We start from the raw sequence: 19,750 nt of genomic DNA, 5'->3' as shown, positions 1-19,750 counted from the left end.
AAGCAAAGGAAGTTCCAGTCATCCGGGATTAAGTGAAAGATCGTGGGCGAGGATGAAAGGCGCGCTTGAGGAAGCGGGGAGCCCGCGGCTCGCACACAAAGGCGCGGAGTTCCCAGGCCTCCCGCGGCCCTGTCCCGGGGACACGCAGCCCTCGGGGCGCAGAGACGCGCCAGGAAGCGCCCGCGGCTCTCCGCCTGCGCGGCCACTCTGCTGGTGGCTCGGAAAAGTTAGTCACCCGAAGACCGAACCTAGCGTGCATCCAAGAACGAGAGCGAAGAGTCCGAGGGATGCGGAGGGAGGAAACCGGTACCGGGAGAGCGGGGCGAGGGGGCGCACGGGAAGCTGAAAGCCCTTGGCTGAGGGATGCGGTTGCAACGTCTACGAGGCCAGAGCGCACCGGCGTGCACAGGGCAAAAACGTGCTGCAGGAACTTCCTACCGAGGGAAAGAAAAGCAGGAGAAAAGGGGGCAGAGAGAGACTTGAAACGTCTCAGTAACTTTAAAAACATACCAAAACACCCCGTCAGGAGATGAGGTAAGCCGAGGTTAGCCAACCCCGATTGGTTGTGAAATATCAGACAAACCCCAGCCGCTGTGGCTTTAAATGAGGCCAAAGAAATCTTCTGTTTTTCTTACTCAAATACTTTTCTCCCCCTCGCCCTTGCTCCCTCCCCCACCCTCCTTCCACCTCACCGGGTCCCTTCCTCCTACGCTGTCGCCCTTTCCTCGATCACCCCCCAGGCCCGCCCTCCCCCATCTGATTAGGCGCGGACCAGGAAGGGTGGGAGTGGTGGGGGAAGCTCTCCCTTTAAGAGGCAGCTTGCAGTGACGAATTGTTGAAATTGCCATTGCAGGATGGCATGCCGCTATAAATTCATTGTTCCACCTCCTCGCATCTTCACAGCGCTCGCGCTGCTCTCCGCGCTCGCAGCGGCCGACTGGGGATGACGGCGGGCAGGAAGACACTGCATCAGAAGGGACACGGACGCGCAGCTTCGCTGGCTCGCCGCAGGCCGCCCCTTGCATTTCTGTTTTTCTGTTAATTTTCTGTTAATTTTTATGGCTTTTTTTCTTCTCTTTCTTCCCTTCCTCCCGGTTCCAGTAGAGTCAAGGAAACCCACAAAATAAGAAAGGAAGCGGGCTCCGGAGCTTGGAACCCCTGCTGCCGGCGGGTCCCGAGCAGCAAGGGGGCTGGAGGCAGCACGCACCAGTTGCCCGCCTGGTGCGCGGCACCTTCCTTACTTTTCTCGGTGCCCCAATCCTGGCTGGGGTTGGATTGGGTTTTTTCCCCTTTTCTCCACAACCCGGCTTCTTTTTCTTTTCTCTTCTTTTTTCTTTCTTTTTTTTTTTCTTTTATTCTTTTTTTTAATCCTCTTTCGGGAGCACGAATCCAAACATTTTCCAAACCAACAAAGAAAAGTTCGCACGCTGGCATCGCGGCCGGGACAGGCTGGCGCTGCTGCCGGGTCCCCCTCCCTCCGACACTTGACTCAACCTTGCAAGCAAGTGTATGTGTGTCCCCACCTCCCGCCCCGGTAACTTCCAGAGCGAATAACAAACCCCCATAAAGTCCCCGTCGCGCAGCCCCTCCCCGCGGGCAGCGCACTATGCTGCTCGGGTGGGCGTCCCTGCTGCTGTGCGCGCTCCGCCTGCCCCCGGTCGCGGCCGGCCCCGCCGCGGCACCTGCCCAGGATAAAGCCGGGCAGCCTCGGGTTGCTGCTGCGGCCGCCCAGCCCAGCCGGCGGCAGGGGGAGGAGACGCAGGAGCCGGCCGAGCCTCCCGGGCACCCTCACCCCCTGGCGCCGCAGCGCAGGAGCCACGGGCTTGTGCAGAACATCGACCAGCTCTACTCGGGCGGCGGCAAGGTGGGCTACCTGATCTACGCGGGCGGCCGGAGGTTCCTCCTGGACCTAGAGCGGGATGGTTCGGTGGGCGCCGCTGGCTTTGTGCCCGCAGGAGGCGGGCCGAACGCGACCCGGCGCCACCGGGGCCACTGCTTCTACCGGGGTACGGTGGACGGCAGCCCCCGCTCTCTGGCTGTCTTTGACCTCTGCGGTGGTCTCGACGGCTTCTTCGCGGTCAAGCACGCGCGCTACACCCTGAAGCCGCTGCTGCGCGCGCCCTGGGCGGAGGCGGAGGCCGGGCGCGTGTACGGGGACGGGTCCGCGCGGATCCTGCACGTCTACACCCGCGAGGGCTTCAGCTTTGAGGCCCTGCCGCCTCGCACCAGCTGCGAGACCCCCACGTCCCCGCCAGGGCCCCGTGAGCGCCCCCCGGCGCACAGCAGCCCGGACCGACGCTGGGCGCTGGCCCTGCAGCTCCCGGACCAGTCAGCTCCCTCGTCCGATGGGAGTCAGAGACCACAGACGTGGTGGAGGCGGCGGCGGCGCCGCTCCGTCTCCCGGGCCCGCCAGGTGGAGCTGCTCCTGGTGGCCGACGCGTCCATGGCGCGGATGTACGGCCAGGGCCTGCAGCATTACCTCCTGACCCTGGCCTCCATCGCCAACAAGCTGTACAGTCACGCCAGCATCGAGAACCACATCCGCCTGGTCGTGGTGAAGGTGGTGGTGCTGGGCGACAAAGACAAGAGCCTGGAAGTGAGCAAGAACGCGGCCGCCACGCTCAAGAACTTTTGCAAATGGCAGCACCAGCACAACCAGCTGGGGGCTGACCACGAGGAACACTACGACGCGGCCATCCTGTTTACTCGGGAGGTAGGTCCCGCCTGGGGGAGTGGTTCAAGCCCCGGAGTACGGAGGTAGGTCAACGGGACAGCCTTGTTGACAGCCTTGTTTCTCCCACAAACCGCCTGCCCCCATGGGTTTTCTTCCCTGCTTCTTGCAGGAAACCCGGCCAGCCTCCAGATCTGCTCCCGTATTCGGGATAGAGCCGGAGCAATTCAAGCCTTAAATGACCAAGACCTGCTCACACAATCAATCCAACAGGCAGGATGTCTCCAGTCTGAGATACGCAGTCATAGATGCGTAAATGTGGTAAAATGGAGCTAGAATGCTTGGGGAAATGTGCGTCGTTAAATGAGAAAAGGGGGAAAGCAAGTTTGTCTTTGGAATCAGGGATCATCTACTTTCCAATGAACCCAAAGATATAACTTTGTCTAACCTAATGGCAAGGGCTGATGATTCATTCACTGTAGTCACTTTTACCCACCATCTTCCTTTGTAAACGTCCATACCTTCTTACTTGAACCCCTTTCAAGACATAAGTCAAGGGAAGGCTTTCCAAAGGAAGGACTTGTTTTCCAGTCTGGCTTCCTAATGGAGTTCTTACATACCCAGCTTGGTGGAATCTTGCTTCCTTGGATGGAAGGGATTGGGGATGGCCAGGAGGATATAGAAACCCAGTCTTCTGAGGTTCCTTAGCAACTCCTTTGCCTAGTCCTCCAATGCATGGCAAGAACTGCTCCGTCCTCCACAGCTGCCAGTCAAGGGTCACATCCAGCTTGCATGTTTGGGTTTTGGATGAATGTTTCTGAAGCCCCAGTGCGGAAAGATCTGGGCAAAGAGTCAAGACATGAAGGAATGTTTTCCCAGGATTTCCCTCTTTTAAGGAAGGGGGTTACAGGAAGGGAAAAAATACTGATCTTTATAGGCCCAGAGGTTCTGGGAGGAACACAATATCTATGTAGACCGTCACAAAAGTGTGACATTCAGATACAGTCTGGACTGGTTTTGAGCTTGTTTTGCTCAGAGCTTTGAGCCTCAGTTTTCATAGCTGTACTCTGATTGGCGGGTTTGAGTCATGCTTTCACATGCCTGGTAAGAATGGACTTTGAAAGCTCATTCTTTAAGTGTTTGAGATCCATCCAGGATAGAGAGAAGGATTAGAAGCTTTGAAATATTATGCAAAATCATGGTGCAAAGGGAGCAACCAGAACTAGGACAGGAAATTCAATGATGGCTTGCAGGAGGTTTCAGAATCACATAGCTCCACCACCTAATTCTCCTATTTTTACTAAGGCACCTCTGGTATGAAGGAAAAGTGTTGATAAATTTGGAGTGGAGAAACACTTGTGGTTCACAGGGTGGACACAGATGTAAACCACATGTAAATAAAGATGCCGGAGGGCAGCAGTTTAGGGAGAAGTGGGCAACGCACAGTGCTTTGTACAATGGAAAACCTTTCTCTTCAGGAAGTGATCTCCTGGAAACCATCCTTTAATTTTTCTGCACAACATTAATCTTTAAAACGGAAGAACATTCATTTTTGTAGCCTTCCATATGAAGTGAAGTTCTCCTGTAAAACTATCCCTTTTTTATTTGGTTTCCAAGTCTTTTTTTTTTCTTTCTTTCTTTTTTTGGTTCACAACTTTCCATGTCTGGATTTCTTGCTTTGCTACATCACTAGGAGCTGCCAAGAAGGAGGCTTCAGAGAGTTTATGGAAGGAAGTTCTCTAAAGACTGAAGAAAAAATACTTTTGTAGGCATACTACTGCAAAGTGTTCACTTTGAACATTTTCATGGTTCACTTTCATTTTGGAATAAAAATGCACATTCCATAAACATTAATAGAAGACCCCAATACTCCCTATTTCCTGCCCCATAATTTTCCTAATTGCTTCTTAGAAAAAAAAGGAAAACTAGTCAGTGATTCAAAATGATCTGTCTGTTGCTTTTTCTGGATTTGTTTTTTGTTTGGGTAGTTAACGATTCCTATTTTCCAAGCTTTGAAATATATCAGTTCCTTTAAATAGATAAAGCAAGGGGGAAATAAGTTAACATCTATCTTAATTTTAATAAGTATTATAAGAACATTCATTTTTCAAACTAGTCTACACATGGAAAATATTTTACATGGGCCCTCCCTGGCCTCCTTGCCAAGCAGAAGCATACTTTTAGTAAAGTAAATCTCATTTAGTTTGTGGTTGGCCCTCTGGTATATACATCTAACTTGATGAGAGCCAAATATTTGAAGAGCATATGATTATGAATGTATGCACCTAATTTTAAAAACGCAATTAATTAGGGGGCTGAGGAAAATATTACAAGACTCATGTAGCATTCATTTGAGAGTACTTTAAAATATAATGTTAATCTCTGCCTAATACTTCAGAATGTGGAAACCAAGAGAGCTAGAGGAGAAATGATCTGAGATCTTCAGTTTCATGGAAATCAGATATCTGGGACCTAAAGAAAAACTTTCATGGCTATTTTTTTTTCAATGAGAAATACCCGGAGTTGGCAGCAGGATCTACTTTTACATCTCTGTTTTGAATGTAAGAGGTACGTTGCTTAGCAGCCAGACGCCAAGCCATGAAATCCATGTTTTGATGGGCTCTGAGCACTGTTCAAATTCTGTATCCAGATGTCTTCTCCTAAATTACTTGTTTTTCAGGCATGAAGCAAATGTGTGAGGATATGTTTTCCACCCATGTTGTCTAGCCGAGGGCACCTTGAGCATTATGTCTAGGAATCAGCAGAATAGTGCTAGTAATTCATTTATCAAACTAACAGGCTTCACTGTCAGGACTGTACCCCAGCACAAGGCGCTGTCCTAATTAGGGAAATATAGCACCAGTCACTTTTTTGCAAGAGGAGCCATTTTCATTCCAGAGTGGCACTTACGCTGGAATTCATACCACTGCTACCATCAAACAGTAGAAATCTGATCTCCCCAGGATTTATGTTTGCTTTCCAGAATCCTTTTCTGGTTCCTGGCTTCCTCTTTTCTTTTAAGATAGTTTCCTTAAAGGCACACTCCTAAATCCATTTTGGAGATGATGCACTCTCCTTTAGAAACAAAACACCTACCTGCTTGAGAAAAAAAGTGGGAAATTGTTTAACATTTCCTGTCTGTGACCATACCACCCTGAACTTGCCCGACCTCGTCTGTTTAACATTCCCTCACCCCTGCACAACAAAGCTTAATGAAAGCTTTACTTTTTCATGGCTTGAAAGCATTGGATTGAAACTGAACCAGCTACGAGACTACATAATAGAAAAGGTTCATTCATTTTCATTAATCATCAGTGTGCCAGTTAACAGGCAATTGTGTGTCAGCTAACACCTCACTTCTATATTCTGCCTTTTTTTTTTTTATTTTATATTGGAGTATAGTTGATTAACAATGTTGTGTTAGTTTCAGGTGTATAGCAAAGTGATTCAGTTATACATATACATGTATCTATTGTTTTCAAATTCTTTTCCCATTTAGGCCATTACAGAGTACTGAACAGAGTTCCCTGTGCTATACAGTAGGTCCCTATTGGTTATGTATTTTAAATATAGCAGTGTGTACATGTCAATCCCAAACTCCTAATCTGCATTCTGCCTTATAATGCTGTGGTGGGGACTCCACCCAGAATTAACAGCTGGCTCCTTGCAAGGTCATGACAATAGGGGGCCCTAGAGGAAGACTGGAAGCTTGGAAGAAGGAAACGGATGTGCTTTTTCTTATTTGCTTGTAGACTGAATCGACTATTTCAATCACATATTTGAGTTCAAATCCCATTTAAATTCAAAAGCAAGCCCTTATCAAGGGATCATAGCTGATAGGTCAATTCTAACCAATAGAAGGCTAAATGTCTAAGAAATGGGAAGACTGGGAGCAGATTCAGCAGCTCAAGTTGACATTTTAAAAATAAATTGTGGGGCTTCCCTGGTGGCACAGTGGTTGAGGGTCCACCTGCCGATGCAGGGGACACAGGATCGTGCCCCAGTCCGGGAAGATCCCACATGCCGCGGAGAGGCTGAGCCCGTGAGCCATGGCCGCTGGGCCTGCGCGTCCGGAGCCTGTGCTCCGCAACGGGAGAGGCCACAGCAGTGAGAGGCCCGCGTACCGCAAAAAATAAATAAATAAATAACAAAAATAATAAATTGTGAATTGAAAATTTCTGAGAGTAGGTCTTAAAAGTTTGCATCACCAGAAAAAAAATTGTAACTATGTGTGTGATGGATGTTAACTAGACTTACTGTGGTGATCAGGTTGCGATATATACATATATTGAATCATTATGTTTTACACCTGAAACTAATATAATGTTGTAAGTAAATTATATCTAAATTAATTGTGAAGAATATTACCTAAAATCTGAAGTCTATTATATGAGAGACAGTAAACCACAGCACACAGGACATACTGTCTTCCTCACTTTCAGCACCTGCCTCTGGGCATCTCCTAAGTGTGAGACACTCATTTAGGGAGCTGAAAGCAGCGAGATGGAAAATACCTGGTCCCTGCCCAGCCCAGCTTATCACAAGGGGAGAGGAAGCAGATATATGCATAAATCAGCTAATGTTAGGAAAACGCTAATAAATGCTGTAACTAAGCTATAAACAAAGGCTTAGAAAGGAAGAATCAATTCTGCCTGTGTATCTTTATACAGGCTTCATTGTAAATGTAGAATTGAATTGGTCCTCGAAGGATGGGCAGATTTGATTTGGATTCAACCACCTTTTATTGAACATTTCATAAGATGCTATCCATAGTCATAAACCATTTTATAATTAATCCTTTCAGCGGTCTACAACCATAGTGACATTATCATAAGTTGACAGATAAGGACATTCATACAAAGAGAAACAGAGATAAACTTCTCAGAGTAACAGCTGACAGGTGGCTGAGAGGGAAGTTCGTCCTGTCTAGTGGTCTCTAAAATAAAAATATTACAGCAAATTTATTCAAACATTCAATATGCTTCTAATAGGCAAAGAGGGATGAAGAGGTTTGAAAAGTAGCCCCTTTCCAAAGAACCTATTCTAGGAAACAGACAAGGAAATGAATAATTGTTATATACAGTGTGATGACTTTTGTAATAAATGTGGTCATTAAATGTCATGGAAGTACATTGGAAGGTAGCCTAACCCATCTGAGTTCAATTTGGAAGAAAGAGGAGAATTAACCAGATCTATAAGGATGAAATAGGCATTGCAGACACACCAAACTAATAGTGCAGTGGCCCAGAGGCAGCATGGTAATTCTGGGAAATATAGGGGTTTAGGTATGATAGGACAGATGGTATGAGAGTGGAAAGGTGATAGGTTAGTCTAGAGAAGATGATAACAACCAGCTTATAGAAGAAATTCTATTCCATGTGTATTAGTCTTCTTGGGCTACCATCGCAAAACTCCATAGACAACAGAAACTTACTTTCTCAATTCTGGAGGCTGGGAAGTTCAAGATCTAGGTTTCAGCCTATTTGCTTTCTGGTGAGAACTCTCTTCCTGGCTTGTAGACTGTTACCTTCTCACTTTGTGCTTACATGGTGTGTTTGAGGGGGCAGGGGTAAGAGAGAGTTTTCTGGCATCTCTTCTTAAAAGGACACTGATCCTATTAGATCAGGGCCCCATCCTTATGATTTAATTTTACCTTAATTACCTCCTGATAGACCCAATCGCCAAATATAGTCACGTTGGGGATTAAGCCTTCAATACATGAATTTAGACAGTGGCAGGGAACACGATTCAGTCGGTAGCATAAAGAGTTTAAATTGTAAATTAAATTCAGTGGGAGTCTATGGAAAGAGCATCAGAAGGAAAGCAGCAGTGATCAGAGGGGTGTTCTTGAATGAGCCTTCTGGCCTAAGTAGTTGGGCTAGAGCCTGCGGGAGCCTTTACAGACTATTTCGGTAATCTTCAAGGAGAGACTCAAGATGGTCTAAACTAAAGCAGTGGCATTAGAAGTAGAGAGGCAGGGGTCGAGTCAATAAGTGTTAAAAAGAAGTGGATTTGAGTAAATTAATCCCTTCTAGCAGGAGGAATATTGGGGCTAACGTTTGGGCCAAAGAAGTTGGGGAGATATGCAGGAAATAGTGGACAAAATGGATCATAAAGGTGCAGTTAAAGCTGGCAAGGAAGCCTGGGTTGCATTGTGCAAGGTTTTAAATGCCAGGCTGAGGTTGGCATGCCTTTTAAGTTTTGCAGGAATGGAGGAATCCTGTAAGATCTGGGTTCTAAAATGTAACTGACTGCAGCATATAAGTAGGGAAGTCACAGGAGACGAAAGGACCATTTAGAAACCTTAGGTGATAGTCCAGGCAGGAGGGAACAATGGAAGGAACAAGAAAGAGAGGACATCTACATGAGGCATTTGGTAGATGGAGTCAGTGACTTACAGTGACTGATCTGATGCGGCAGGTGAGAGACAGGCAAGTTAATGATGTCACCAGGTTTCTTATCCATCACTTCCAGTTTCTTGCTTTCTGGAATTTCTTTCTCAGTGCATTTTGTATTTTTCTGTGCCTCTAGATTATTGAGTTTCACCAGATATACCACAGAGAGAAAGACTGTGTTATTTGTTACAACCAAGGAATTTGCTTGACCAAGTAGAGATTATGAATGTAAAAGATAAGAGTAATGTCGGGGGAAACACAGGTGATGATTTAACTGCACCTTGGTGAAGTAAGTTCAGGAATTGGAGTGTTTAGATATAGGTTTGAATTGCAGCTCCACCAGTCTCAAGCTTCTGATTTTGGACACTAATGACCCCTGAGCTTTAATTTCTCCATCTGTTAATTGAAGTGTTTTCCCTTAATCTCAACATGTGTGTAGCTGGAACAAACCCATAAACCACCTGGTCCAAGTTCCTAATGCTATTGATGAAGGAAAGTAGTCTCAAAGCATATAAATAATTCACACAATGAATCTAATTAATAGAGTTGAATTTAAAGCATCACTATCTCTTCTCAGCTTCCATCTCCATTCTCCAGAACGATGACTCTTCTGAGCATCTATTCCCCTCAATCTCCAATGTGCTCCATCTTTCCTTTCTCTTCTTTTTATCTCATATTTACCAGGATAAGTTCCCTATCTTGGAACTCCGGGCCCAGGCTACCTTTCCAGCTTCCCCTGTTCATCCTCCACCAGGTCTATCCTGTACTCCAGCCACAAGAAACATGTTGTCATTTCCAAAACAGACCCTGCCTTTTCCCACCCCTGATATATTCACGAGTCTTTCCTTTTTTGAATACCCTTCCTCTAACACTGTCAGACTCCCTTTCATCCCTCAAGATCCAGTGAGCTCCTTTGAAACACCTTTATTGATTCCCCCAAGGAGAGCTTGGCAATTCCTCTTCTGAACTCCCTCAGCAACCTGTTCAATCTGCTTCCTTCTTGACATGTCTTGTTTTGCTCACTAGATCATGATGTTTCTTAAGGGTCAGGATCAGATCTTATTGTATTTATTCACCACACTGTCAGCACTTCACACAGTGTCTGGCAGGTTGTGGACACACAATAATTGTTTTAGGAATAAGTGTACCTGGATCCCTTGGTCCCTAATCCAGCAGAGCTCCATGTTTTTTGTGGACAGAGACTGCAGAACATGGGTCATTGTCATGGTTGGCCTAACAGACCCTATTAATGTAGTTTCTGCTGAGGTCCAAATCAAGATCTCTGCTATTGGGGGCTGCTGTTTAGGTAACCCTAAATCCCTCTTCACTAGGAATCTGGTAGACAGATAGGTAGATACCTGAGGCTAGTTAAACCCTCTTCTCTGCCCTTCCCTTGAGCTCTGAGCTTGTCCTTACCAGGGGGTAATATCTGCAGAAATAGAAGATGCTGCTATTTAACTCCAGATTCCCCCATACAAGGTACCCTGCCTTCATTTTGGCTGCCGTTACCACAGCTGTGATGATATCTGCTCTTATCAGCCTTCACGTTTCCTTCCTTCCCTCAGCGCATTTATGCTGCCTGAGAGACCAATCTCCCATCAAGACTAGAAATCCTGCGTTTCCTGTTATGCCTTCCACTTTGCACACTCATATCGGCTTAGTTCATTTTCCCCACCCAGTACCGACCACTGGGATTTTCCAAGTTGTATTAGCTTCTGGGCACCTGCTTCTCAAGGTAGCAGACTTTGCTGGCTCCCTCCCCGACCCCACTCCATCCACAAGAATAGATCTGATGTACTGTGAGTCCTCCTAAACTTCACGATAAGTCACAGATACGGCCATATTCATGATCCTCTAAATGACCACCCTTAGTCACCATGTCAGTGACCGCCCTGTCAAGTCTTCGTTGGGCTTGCTGACTATCTCGGCTCTATTTTAGGTACAATGTCCCAGTCCTGGCTTCTGGCCAGGACCACACCACAAACCTACCAGTTAAATCTCTGCATGCTCTTGCAACCCTTACATTTTATTAAATCCTCCATTGCATTGTTGTCCACACGATATCAATATCATGATAAGATATCAATCCTGCATAAAAAGAACCATCTTTAACATAGCAGAGATATAACTTCTCTTCAGATTTACACTGACTAAGCAGAAGAATTCTTGAGAGCACTTTTATTTTGTTTGCCTCTTATGTGGCTACTGTATGTGATTTACATTTCTTTAGTATCCCCTGCTTCCAGATTTGGAAGATAGATGGATGGGTGGACAGACGGAGAGACAGACAGACAGATAGATAAATGCTATTGCCCCAATGGTGTCTTTACTCTTTCTCTGAATTAAAAAAAAAAAAAAAATTTCTATAAATTTCAAATAAGGTTTGCACCTGTAAATGTTGTTATAAATCACCATCAGAAAATAAACATGAATGTGATGTGCTGTATTCTTAATAATTTGATGCACAAGTTGAGTTTTAATGCAATGGAGTGAACAGTGCCTCCCAAAGAAATACAGGCATTCGTTGTATAACTTGAGGAAGAAACCATAACTGAGCTGCCACGGTTTGAAATTGCATGAGTGAAGTGGAAATGTTGCCAGTTTACATAATTACAGTTACAGAAATATAGTCTGTGGCTATGCAGTCAAGGATTTAATCAGTGTGATTAAAAAAATAACTGCTTCTGTTCATTATTTTGTCACATGTACAAATTTCTGTGGCAAAGGGCCAAATGCATTTAATGCAATTCAAGGATGACAAGGAGGTTTGATGGGCTCTAATGAGCAATTGATTAGCAGTAAACAGAGAGAGATTAAGAATCCACATTAAACTCTATTCAGAACAAGAGGACCATTTCCATTAGCTGTGGCTGTTCATCTGAGCTTATTAATGAAGTAAGGAGTAAGAAGGGGAAACAATTCTTCGGTTTTGTTATTTGAACCCCAAATTGTGAAGATAAACATAAAACACGGTTTAAAAAAATATGCATGTGCAGAAATAACCCACAGTGTCCAGTAGTTCACTTAAACCATGACCTGGGCCTTTGGTCTTAACGCTACTAAAATGACTGGGGGAAAAATGGATTAAAACATGTATTGTACTATATAATTATCTCAAAGACTGATTGTTATGCAAAAGTGTGTTCCAATTTCAATTTTAAAAACTACTAATTTGTTCTCAACAGCTGTAATTTGAGATCCCATGGATGACATATGAGGATACCCAGGAGACATTGGGAGGCTATTGTTGGTTTGGTGACTAGATTCACCAAGGCTACTTGGCTGAGATTTCTACTGTCTGCAGCTATAATAATATGGCGGCCGCAGTGCAATTCATCACAGCTGGGATCTCATAATATACGGAACACAATAAGGACCTGAAAATGTACTAGGGAGATCGTAGGGTATACCTTTTAAATATTATTCACCTTAACTGGACTTTTATGCAGCTTTTTATGCAGAGAAAAGTTAGAAGAGTGTGTTGACATTGACTAGGCGGCATTAGTTATGTAGTAGTAATATCTCGTGCTGGCTTCCTGCAGTCTGTTGAGGTCTTGCTAGCATACAGCATATTAAAGGTATGTGACAATGTTCAGTAAGGCAAAAATCTGTATAGGATAACCATCTTTTCTCTTTGTCCTGGGAGAATAAAAATACTAGCTCCATGTCATCAAAAAAAAAAAGTAAAAAATAAAATTATGTGAGGTCTACATTGCATCTGACTATATGTCAGAATTCACCTCAATTAAGCAAATATTTGTTGAGTTCCTGTTATAAGTCAGGCATTGTGATAGTTGGAGATACAAAGATAATAACTGCAACAGAGAGAACACTTATTTCAACAAGTAAATAGTCATTTTTCACAGTAATTAATATTTTTTTAAAATTCTTCTGCAGTTATTCACTTATGGCTTTTGCTTTGGATAGAAATATATATACTGTCAATTAATTTTCATTGAAAACAGGAGTCAAATACAAGAAAGTCTAATGTCCATTAATACTCAAATAGCACTTAATGGAAAGCTTATCATTACAAATCTATCATGTCAAAAAATTTGGCTTATATTTTCTCTATATGCTTCGTAATTTCAAATTGTCTTGTTGATGTCTCTTTCATCTAATTTGATCATATTAACCATTAGCGAGGTGTGATCATGTTCCCCTTTGAGAATCTCTTAAAAGCTATGCAATTTCTCTCCAGGAGAACATGTATGCTCATTTATATAAATACAGTATATTACATATATTTTCTGAGAATTGATCAGGTTGAAAAACACTACATTAAACACTGTGGGAAAGAGTGTATAGACACAACCTATGAAATTACAACTCAATTTGGCAATTAAGAGATGATCTTTTGAGGAATTACCCTTATAGATTAAAATTTAGTTTCTTACCCAAATTACTGGGAAATTTATATTCTGCCATAAATAGGTGATTGCAATTTGCCCCTGTGATGGAAAACAAATTATTAGACTTGGCTTCTAATAAATTTAGCAGGAATTTAGGTCAGAACATTAAGGCTTTCCTAAGCGTGACTGTATGTGAAAGTGATCCATGGCATATGTGCCTGCATATACACAGTACAGCTTTGTTAAGGCTGCGACTGCTATTGTAATGGACAAGCCGCAATCTTATGACATCTTTTAAAATGTAATTGAGTCCCTTCTGTGCTTCTGGGACCCAGAGAAGCTTAGATGAGTCAATGCTATTAGTTTGCCTTTGGAAGGTTTCCAGAGCTGAGCAGGTGATACCATAAACATATCCCAGTGTTGACATTTGGAGTGAGCAAGTGGCTCTACAAGGTGGCTCCTTCTGGATGTAAATTGATTTTAATGATTTCTTTCTTTCTCCTGGGCAGGATTTATGTGGGCATCACTCATGTGACACCCTGGGAATGGCAGACGTTGGGACCATATGTTCTCCCGAACGCAGCTGTGCTGTGATTGAAGATGATGGTCTCCATGCAGCCTTCACCGTGGCTCACGAAATTGGTATGCAGTGTCTTTTCTCTTCCCTGGCCAAATCAAACACTTGTAACAGCTGCAACAGGAACCAAAATACTTGGCAATTAATTCCAGATTTCTCCTGGTTCAGATGCAGCATTGGGGATTACATTTGTTTACATTTGTACTTTTAGGGTTAACTAATAAGAGGGAAGGAAAACAAAGTCAGGCATACACAAAAGTTATTTCCTTTCTGTCAGTGCCATTTAAAAGTTTAAGAGAAATTCGCTAGTGCTACCGTCTTTTGAAGCATCCATAAAGGACTCAGACAAAATTTGTCACAGTTGACAATGGAATGCAGAGATGTTTGCCTTAGAAATTACTCTATTGATTCATCCAGGGCTAATCAGTTTACACAGAAATTCATCAGGTTTTATTCCACTGTGAGTGATAACAGTCAGCTCCTGGAGAAGGTAATCAATAGATTATGGACAACATTCCTGTCTTGTTTTTAATAGCAAAGCAAATGAAACAAAACCTAACAGTTACCAGGGTTGATTTTAAAGTGTCACCTGGTGACATTAAGAAACTCATCTAAATCCTAAAACTAGAAATTTAGGACTGAGTTAAATATGAAAAATATCCCAGCAGTTAGGAATATGTGTTTCCTAATAATTGACCTACTAGGTATATAAGAAGTTAATTTAGTACTTAGGATTAAATGTTAGAATTATACCCATCTGGGCTCAGTTCTTGCTAAAGTACTTTCTACCTGTGTCATGCTGGTCTGATTATTTAAACTCTCTAAGCTTCAGTTTTCATATCTGAAATATAGGCATAATAATGCCTATTTCATTGAATTATTTCAGGGACCAAGTTGGGTAAGTTACAGATACCAGCTGTTATTTATATCCATATACACTTCTGTTTATCTTTTTAATTAACTAGTTCATTTACTTTTTAAAAAATTTTTTTTGCGGTACGTGGGCCTCTCACTGCTGTGGCCTCTCCCGTTGCAGAGCACAGGCTCCGGACGCACAGGCTCAGCGGCCGTGGCTCACGGGCCTAGCCGCTCTGTGGTAGTTCATTTACTTTTTAATGTGTCACATTTTAACATTATCTTTTTGGAGGCAAAGTATGGCTTGATAGTTATTGTACTTTTTTGCTGTATTTTATTAAGAAGATTGTTTTCTTAAGCTAAAACCATAATTTTAAAATAGAAATTAAACTTTTTTCCCATAATTTTAGTAGGCAAAGAACATTTCACAATGTGTTGATTTTTGGCTGCTATGTTTTCTTTTGGGACTTAAAATAACTTCACATCAAAAGTGTAACTGTATAAGTCAGTATATTGGAGCAGTAAAATAGAAATCAGCACTTAAATGCCAGTTCACATGTTTTAATCATGATCTTAATGCTCTTAACTGACACTCTTCTTACCATCTAAGCAAAAAAACACAAACATAACATCTTAATGTAAATAACTGTCCAATAGCATCACTGACAACAATTCAATTTAATACTTTATTAATTGAGCATCTTTAGCTTCAAGATGGAATCCCAGCTCTGTCTCCACGGTCTCTTTTATCTCAGGAAAGAGATTCAGACAATGAGTCTCCATTTCTTCCCTAGAAAGTGAACTAATAATGAATGAGGCATGGCTCGCTGGTGGCTGCACTAGAAGACCTGGTATGTCTGCAAGTGTTTTAAAAACACAAATGCCATTTGAGCTTTGGGGCTGGGATTATGTCTTCACCTCTCTCTTATTCATGCCTATTAAACTCACTGATAAAAAATACAGCCTAACATTGATCCTTCATTGATATTTATTACATATCTCTGTATGTGCACGAATAAGTGGGAGAAACACAAGAGCCACCCAAGGCAATATTCTGATTTTGCAGCAAAGTTAAGAAGAATTAGTTCAAATACTCAAGAGCATTGTAGTGACACAGAGACGATTTAAAAAGTGCACCAGTAATTAATCACCATTATTCAGAGTGAGAGAAGTTCCATAAGAAAAGTTCTAAGCCCTGGGTAGGTAGAGGTTGGTTCATCTCACACTGAGTAGAGGAATGATGAGAAATAAGCAACAGTGCTGCAGTGAATATTGGGGTACATGTGTCCTTTTGAATTATGGTTTTCTCAGGGTATATGCCCTGTAGTGGGATTGCTGGGTCGTATGGTAGTTCTATTTTTAGTTTTTTAAGGAACCTCCATACTGTTCTCCATAGTGGCTGTATCAATTTACATTCCCACCAACGGTACAAAAGGGTTTCCTTTTCTCCACACTCTCTCCAGCATTTGCGGTTTGTAGATTTTCTGGTGATGACCATTCTGACCGGTGTGAGGTGATACCTCATTGTAGTTTTGATTTGCATTTCTCTAATGATTAGTGATGTTGAGCATCTTCTCATGTGCCTCTTGGCCATCTGTATGTCTTCTTTGGGGAAATGTCTACTTAGGTCTTCCACTCATTTTTTAATTGGGTTGTTTGTTTTTTTGATATTGAGCTCCATGAGCTGTTTGTATATTTTGGAGATTAATCCTTTGTCTGTTGATTCATTTGCAAATATTTTCTCCCATTCTGAGGGTTGTCTTTTTGTCTTGTTTATGGTTTCCTTTGCTGTGCAAAAGCTTTTAAGTTTAATTAAGTCCCATTTGTTTATTTTTGTTTTTATTTTCATTACTCTGGGAGGTAGGTCAAAAAGGACACATGTACCCCAATGTTCATTGCAGCATTATTTATAATACCAGGACATGGAAACAACCTAAGTGTCCAATGATAGATGAATGCATAAAGAATACGTGGTACATATATACAATGGAATATTACTCAGCCATAAAAAGGAACAAAATTGGGTCATTTGTAGCGATGTGGATGGACCTAGAGTCTGTCATATAGAGTGAAGTAAGCCAGAAAGAGAAAAACAAATATCATATATTAACGCATATATGTGGAATCTAGAAAAATGGTACAGATGAACATATTTGCAGGGCAGGAATAGAGACGTAGACCTAGAGAACAGACTTGTGGACACAGGTGGGGAAGCGGAAGGTTGGATGAATTGGGAGATTAGGTTTGACATAAATACACTACCACATGTAAAATAGCTAGCTCGTGGGAACCTGCTATATGGCACAGGGAGTTCAGCTCGGTGCCCTGTGGTGACCTACATGTGGGGGGTGGGTGGGGTGGGGAATCTGGGAGGAGGGAGGTCCAAGAGGGAGGGGATATAGGTATACATAGAGCTGATTCGTTTCATTGTACGGCAGAAACTTAACACAACATTGTAAAGCAATTTTACTCCAATAAAAAAAAAAAGAAGAAAGAAAGAAGCAACAGAGTGGAATTGTGGCATCGACCGCCCATGAGATCATGAGCCCTAAATCCTGACCTTGTGAAAAAGAGATTACAGATTCCATGAAGGAAGGGCTGTTCCTTCAATCCTCTAGTGATCCATTTTTACACATTGACAGCCTCTGGTTTCTTTGTAAAGAAACCACTGTGGCAGTAAATGCAGCTTCTTTGAGGCTGCATTGATCCCCAAGGCAACTGGACTGGAATGAAGAACTTTCCAGCATCATCTTTCCCAGCCCTCCTGAGTTCCTAAACCAAGAGGTTATGCAGGCAGGCAGCAGTCAGAGAGGTAGGAAGCCAGTTGCTAATGAGAACATTTTATTAAAACTGTATATGTACAATAAGAACATTTCTTAATAATACAAGAATAGTGGACATAGTTTTATAAGAGAACAACGTGGGAGAAATGTGGGTTTCTTTGCAAAAAAAAATCATACCTAACTCTTTGATGTCTGACTATGCTCTGTGTTCCCTTTAATTTCTTGTTTGGATCATTTCTATTTACTTCTTTAGAATTCTCTGTAATTCATTCTCCAATCAAACAGTGCCTACTTAATTTCCCTTTTTGTATTACATGTGCCCTAATCTGAGAAATTTAAGGTCTGGGAATAGGGGGATATGGATTTAATTTCCCTTTTATAAAGGGATCTGGCTTTCATTCACTTTGTTTTCTAATTGCTTTATTTTTCTTTAATTTCACTTTTCGCCTAAATATTGTGAACATGTGTCATAAAGTATAAGCCTTAAAAATTGTAAAGATAACCTTACAAAATATTTCCTAATCATCTGTATACAATTACAGAGCTTTGCTTCTGCAGCCAATGTGATCTCGGGTAGTGCAGCTTGCTATTCTGTTTCTAGCACTTTATTTTTAGATTGTTGCTTGAAGCCATCAGCTTGAATTAACTATGCTCTGGATTCTAATTCTACTCTGTTCTTCTTATGTAATTTCCTCCCTTCCCTTTTATTAGACATTTACTACTTTCCAAATTTGGAGGTTACATATCCAGGCTACATATGGTGATAAAATGACGTTGTGAAACCTCGGTTTTGCCAGAGTGTTTTGAATTCGCTTCAGTCCATTCCAAAATGAGCAGTTTGCTTCATGCATACAGTGTAAATACATTCCTGTGCTCAAAACATAAGCTGTGGAGAAAATTTCCAGGCTGTTCCCATGATCTTTCTACTTTATTTCTTCTATAAGAAGTGGAATGATATATTTGATTAATACTTTTATTAACAGATTTAAATTCCATTTCACATGGAATGTCCCACTCACTGCTTCCTCTTTCTGTACATAGTGGTTTAAAATACAAAGTCATTATAGTTGAATAAAAAGTTTTTTTTGTTCTTTTACTCCCTTCATCAAAAAATGCCCCTACAGGGCTTCCTTCCCTGGTGGCGCAGTGGTTGAGAGTCCGCCTGCCGATGCAGGGGACGCAGGTTCGTGCCCCGGTCCGGGAAGATCCCACATGCCGCGGAGCGGCTGGGCCCGTGAGCCATGGCCGATGAGCCTGCGCGTCCGGAGCCTGTGCTTGGCAACGGGAGAGGCCACAACAGTGAGAGGCCCGCGTACCGCAAAAAAAAAAAAAAAAAAAATGCCCCTACATTGAGAATTATGTAAAATGTCAATAAACAGAGGCAAGCCTGAAGTCCTTATCTTGTACGTTTTCTATCCATGATGTTAAAGTCATAATGAAGTGACTTAAATGAACAGTTCTGAAAAGTGACTCTTCACGTGCCACGTGTAAACGGGAGCACTTCTCTTTTCCTGCTAGTTCTTTCCAAAAAAAGAGCTAGATTCTGGAGATGCATAGTCAACTGATGTCAATACAGGCTTCTGGAAAATAGAGTTTGATGCGTCTAGACCCTGCCTAGACAGTAACAAATTGCCTGCCATCTTGCTATGTTAGGGGCACGTCAACACTGTGTAAATTGTTAGGACGTTTAAGAAAGTTGTTTGAAACTATCAAGAACGCAGTCCCCCATCCCTGGACCTTGGGTGGAGGTAAGAATTTTTACAATCCAAATGTGAACTGTAGCAAGTTTCAAGTGAATGTAAGTTTACATTTGGAGTTTATATTTTTAACTTGTCGAACTTTTATTATCAGCTTTCAATAATAAAGATTTCACCTGCTGTACACATGGCTCTCCCAACATAATAATTTTACTGATGTTAGGCCAGCTTCTAATGTGCTAGGGGGAGCAATCTGATTTTATTTAGACTAATGAAATCCATAATTTGCAAACAGGTCGAAGCTTAACCTTAGAGTAGTTAATTATAAAATGTGCTAAGTGAATCTCTCCACCATGAAAGTCTCCAAAATGCTTCCTAAGCTAAAATCAGGCAAAGTGTCAGGGCCAAATATTCAGCTGG

General features: G+C 42.6%; 1 protein-coding gene across 1 annotated transcript in view; it reads left to right on the top strand.

Annotated features, from left to right (window-relative positions):
- Nucleotides 1-766: 766 nt before the first annotated feature.
- Nucleotides 767-19,750, top strand: part of ADAMTS5 (ADAM metallopeptidase with thrombospondin type 1 motif 5) — a 44,501-nt gene continuing 25,517 nt past the window's right edge. The window contains exons 1-2 of the mRNA XM_082655531.1: nt 767-2,713; nt 13,928-14,060. Of these exons, the coding sequence (XP_082511657.1) occupies nt 1,607-2,713; nt 13,928-14,060 (1,240 nt within the window). The 5' untranslated portion in view covers nt 767-1,606. The remainder of the gene's footprint in view (nt 2,714-13,927; nt 14,061-19,750) is intronic.

Source organism: Grampus griseus (assembly GCF_964374135.1).
Source record: "Grampus griseus genome assembly, chromosome: 5".
NCBI classification, from domain to species: Eukaryota; Metazoa; Chordata; class Mammalia; order Artiodactyla; family Delphinidae; genus Grampus; species Grampus griseus.
Note: the sequence above shows the minus strand (reverse complement) of the source record. Positions and strands in the feature narration are given on the sequence as shown.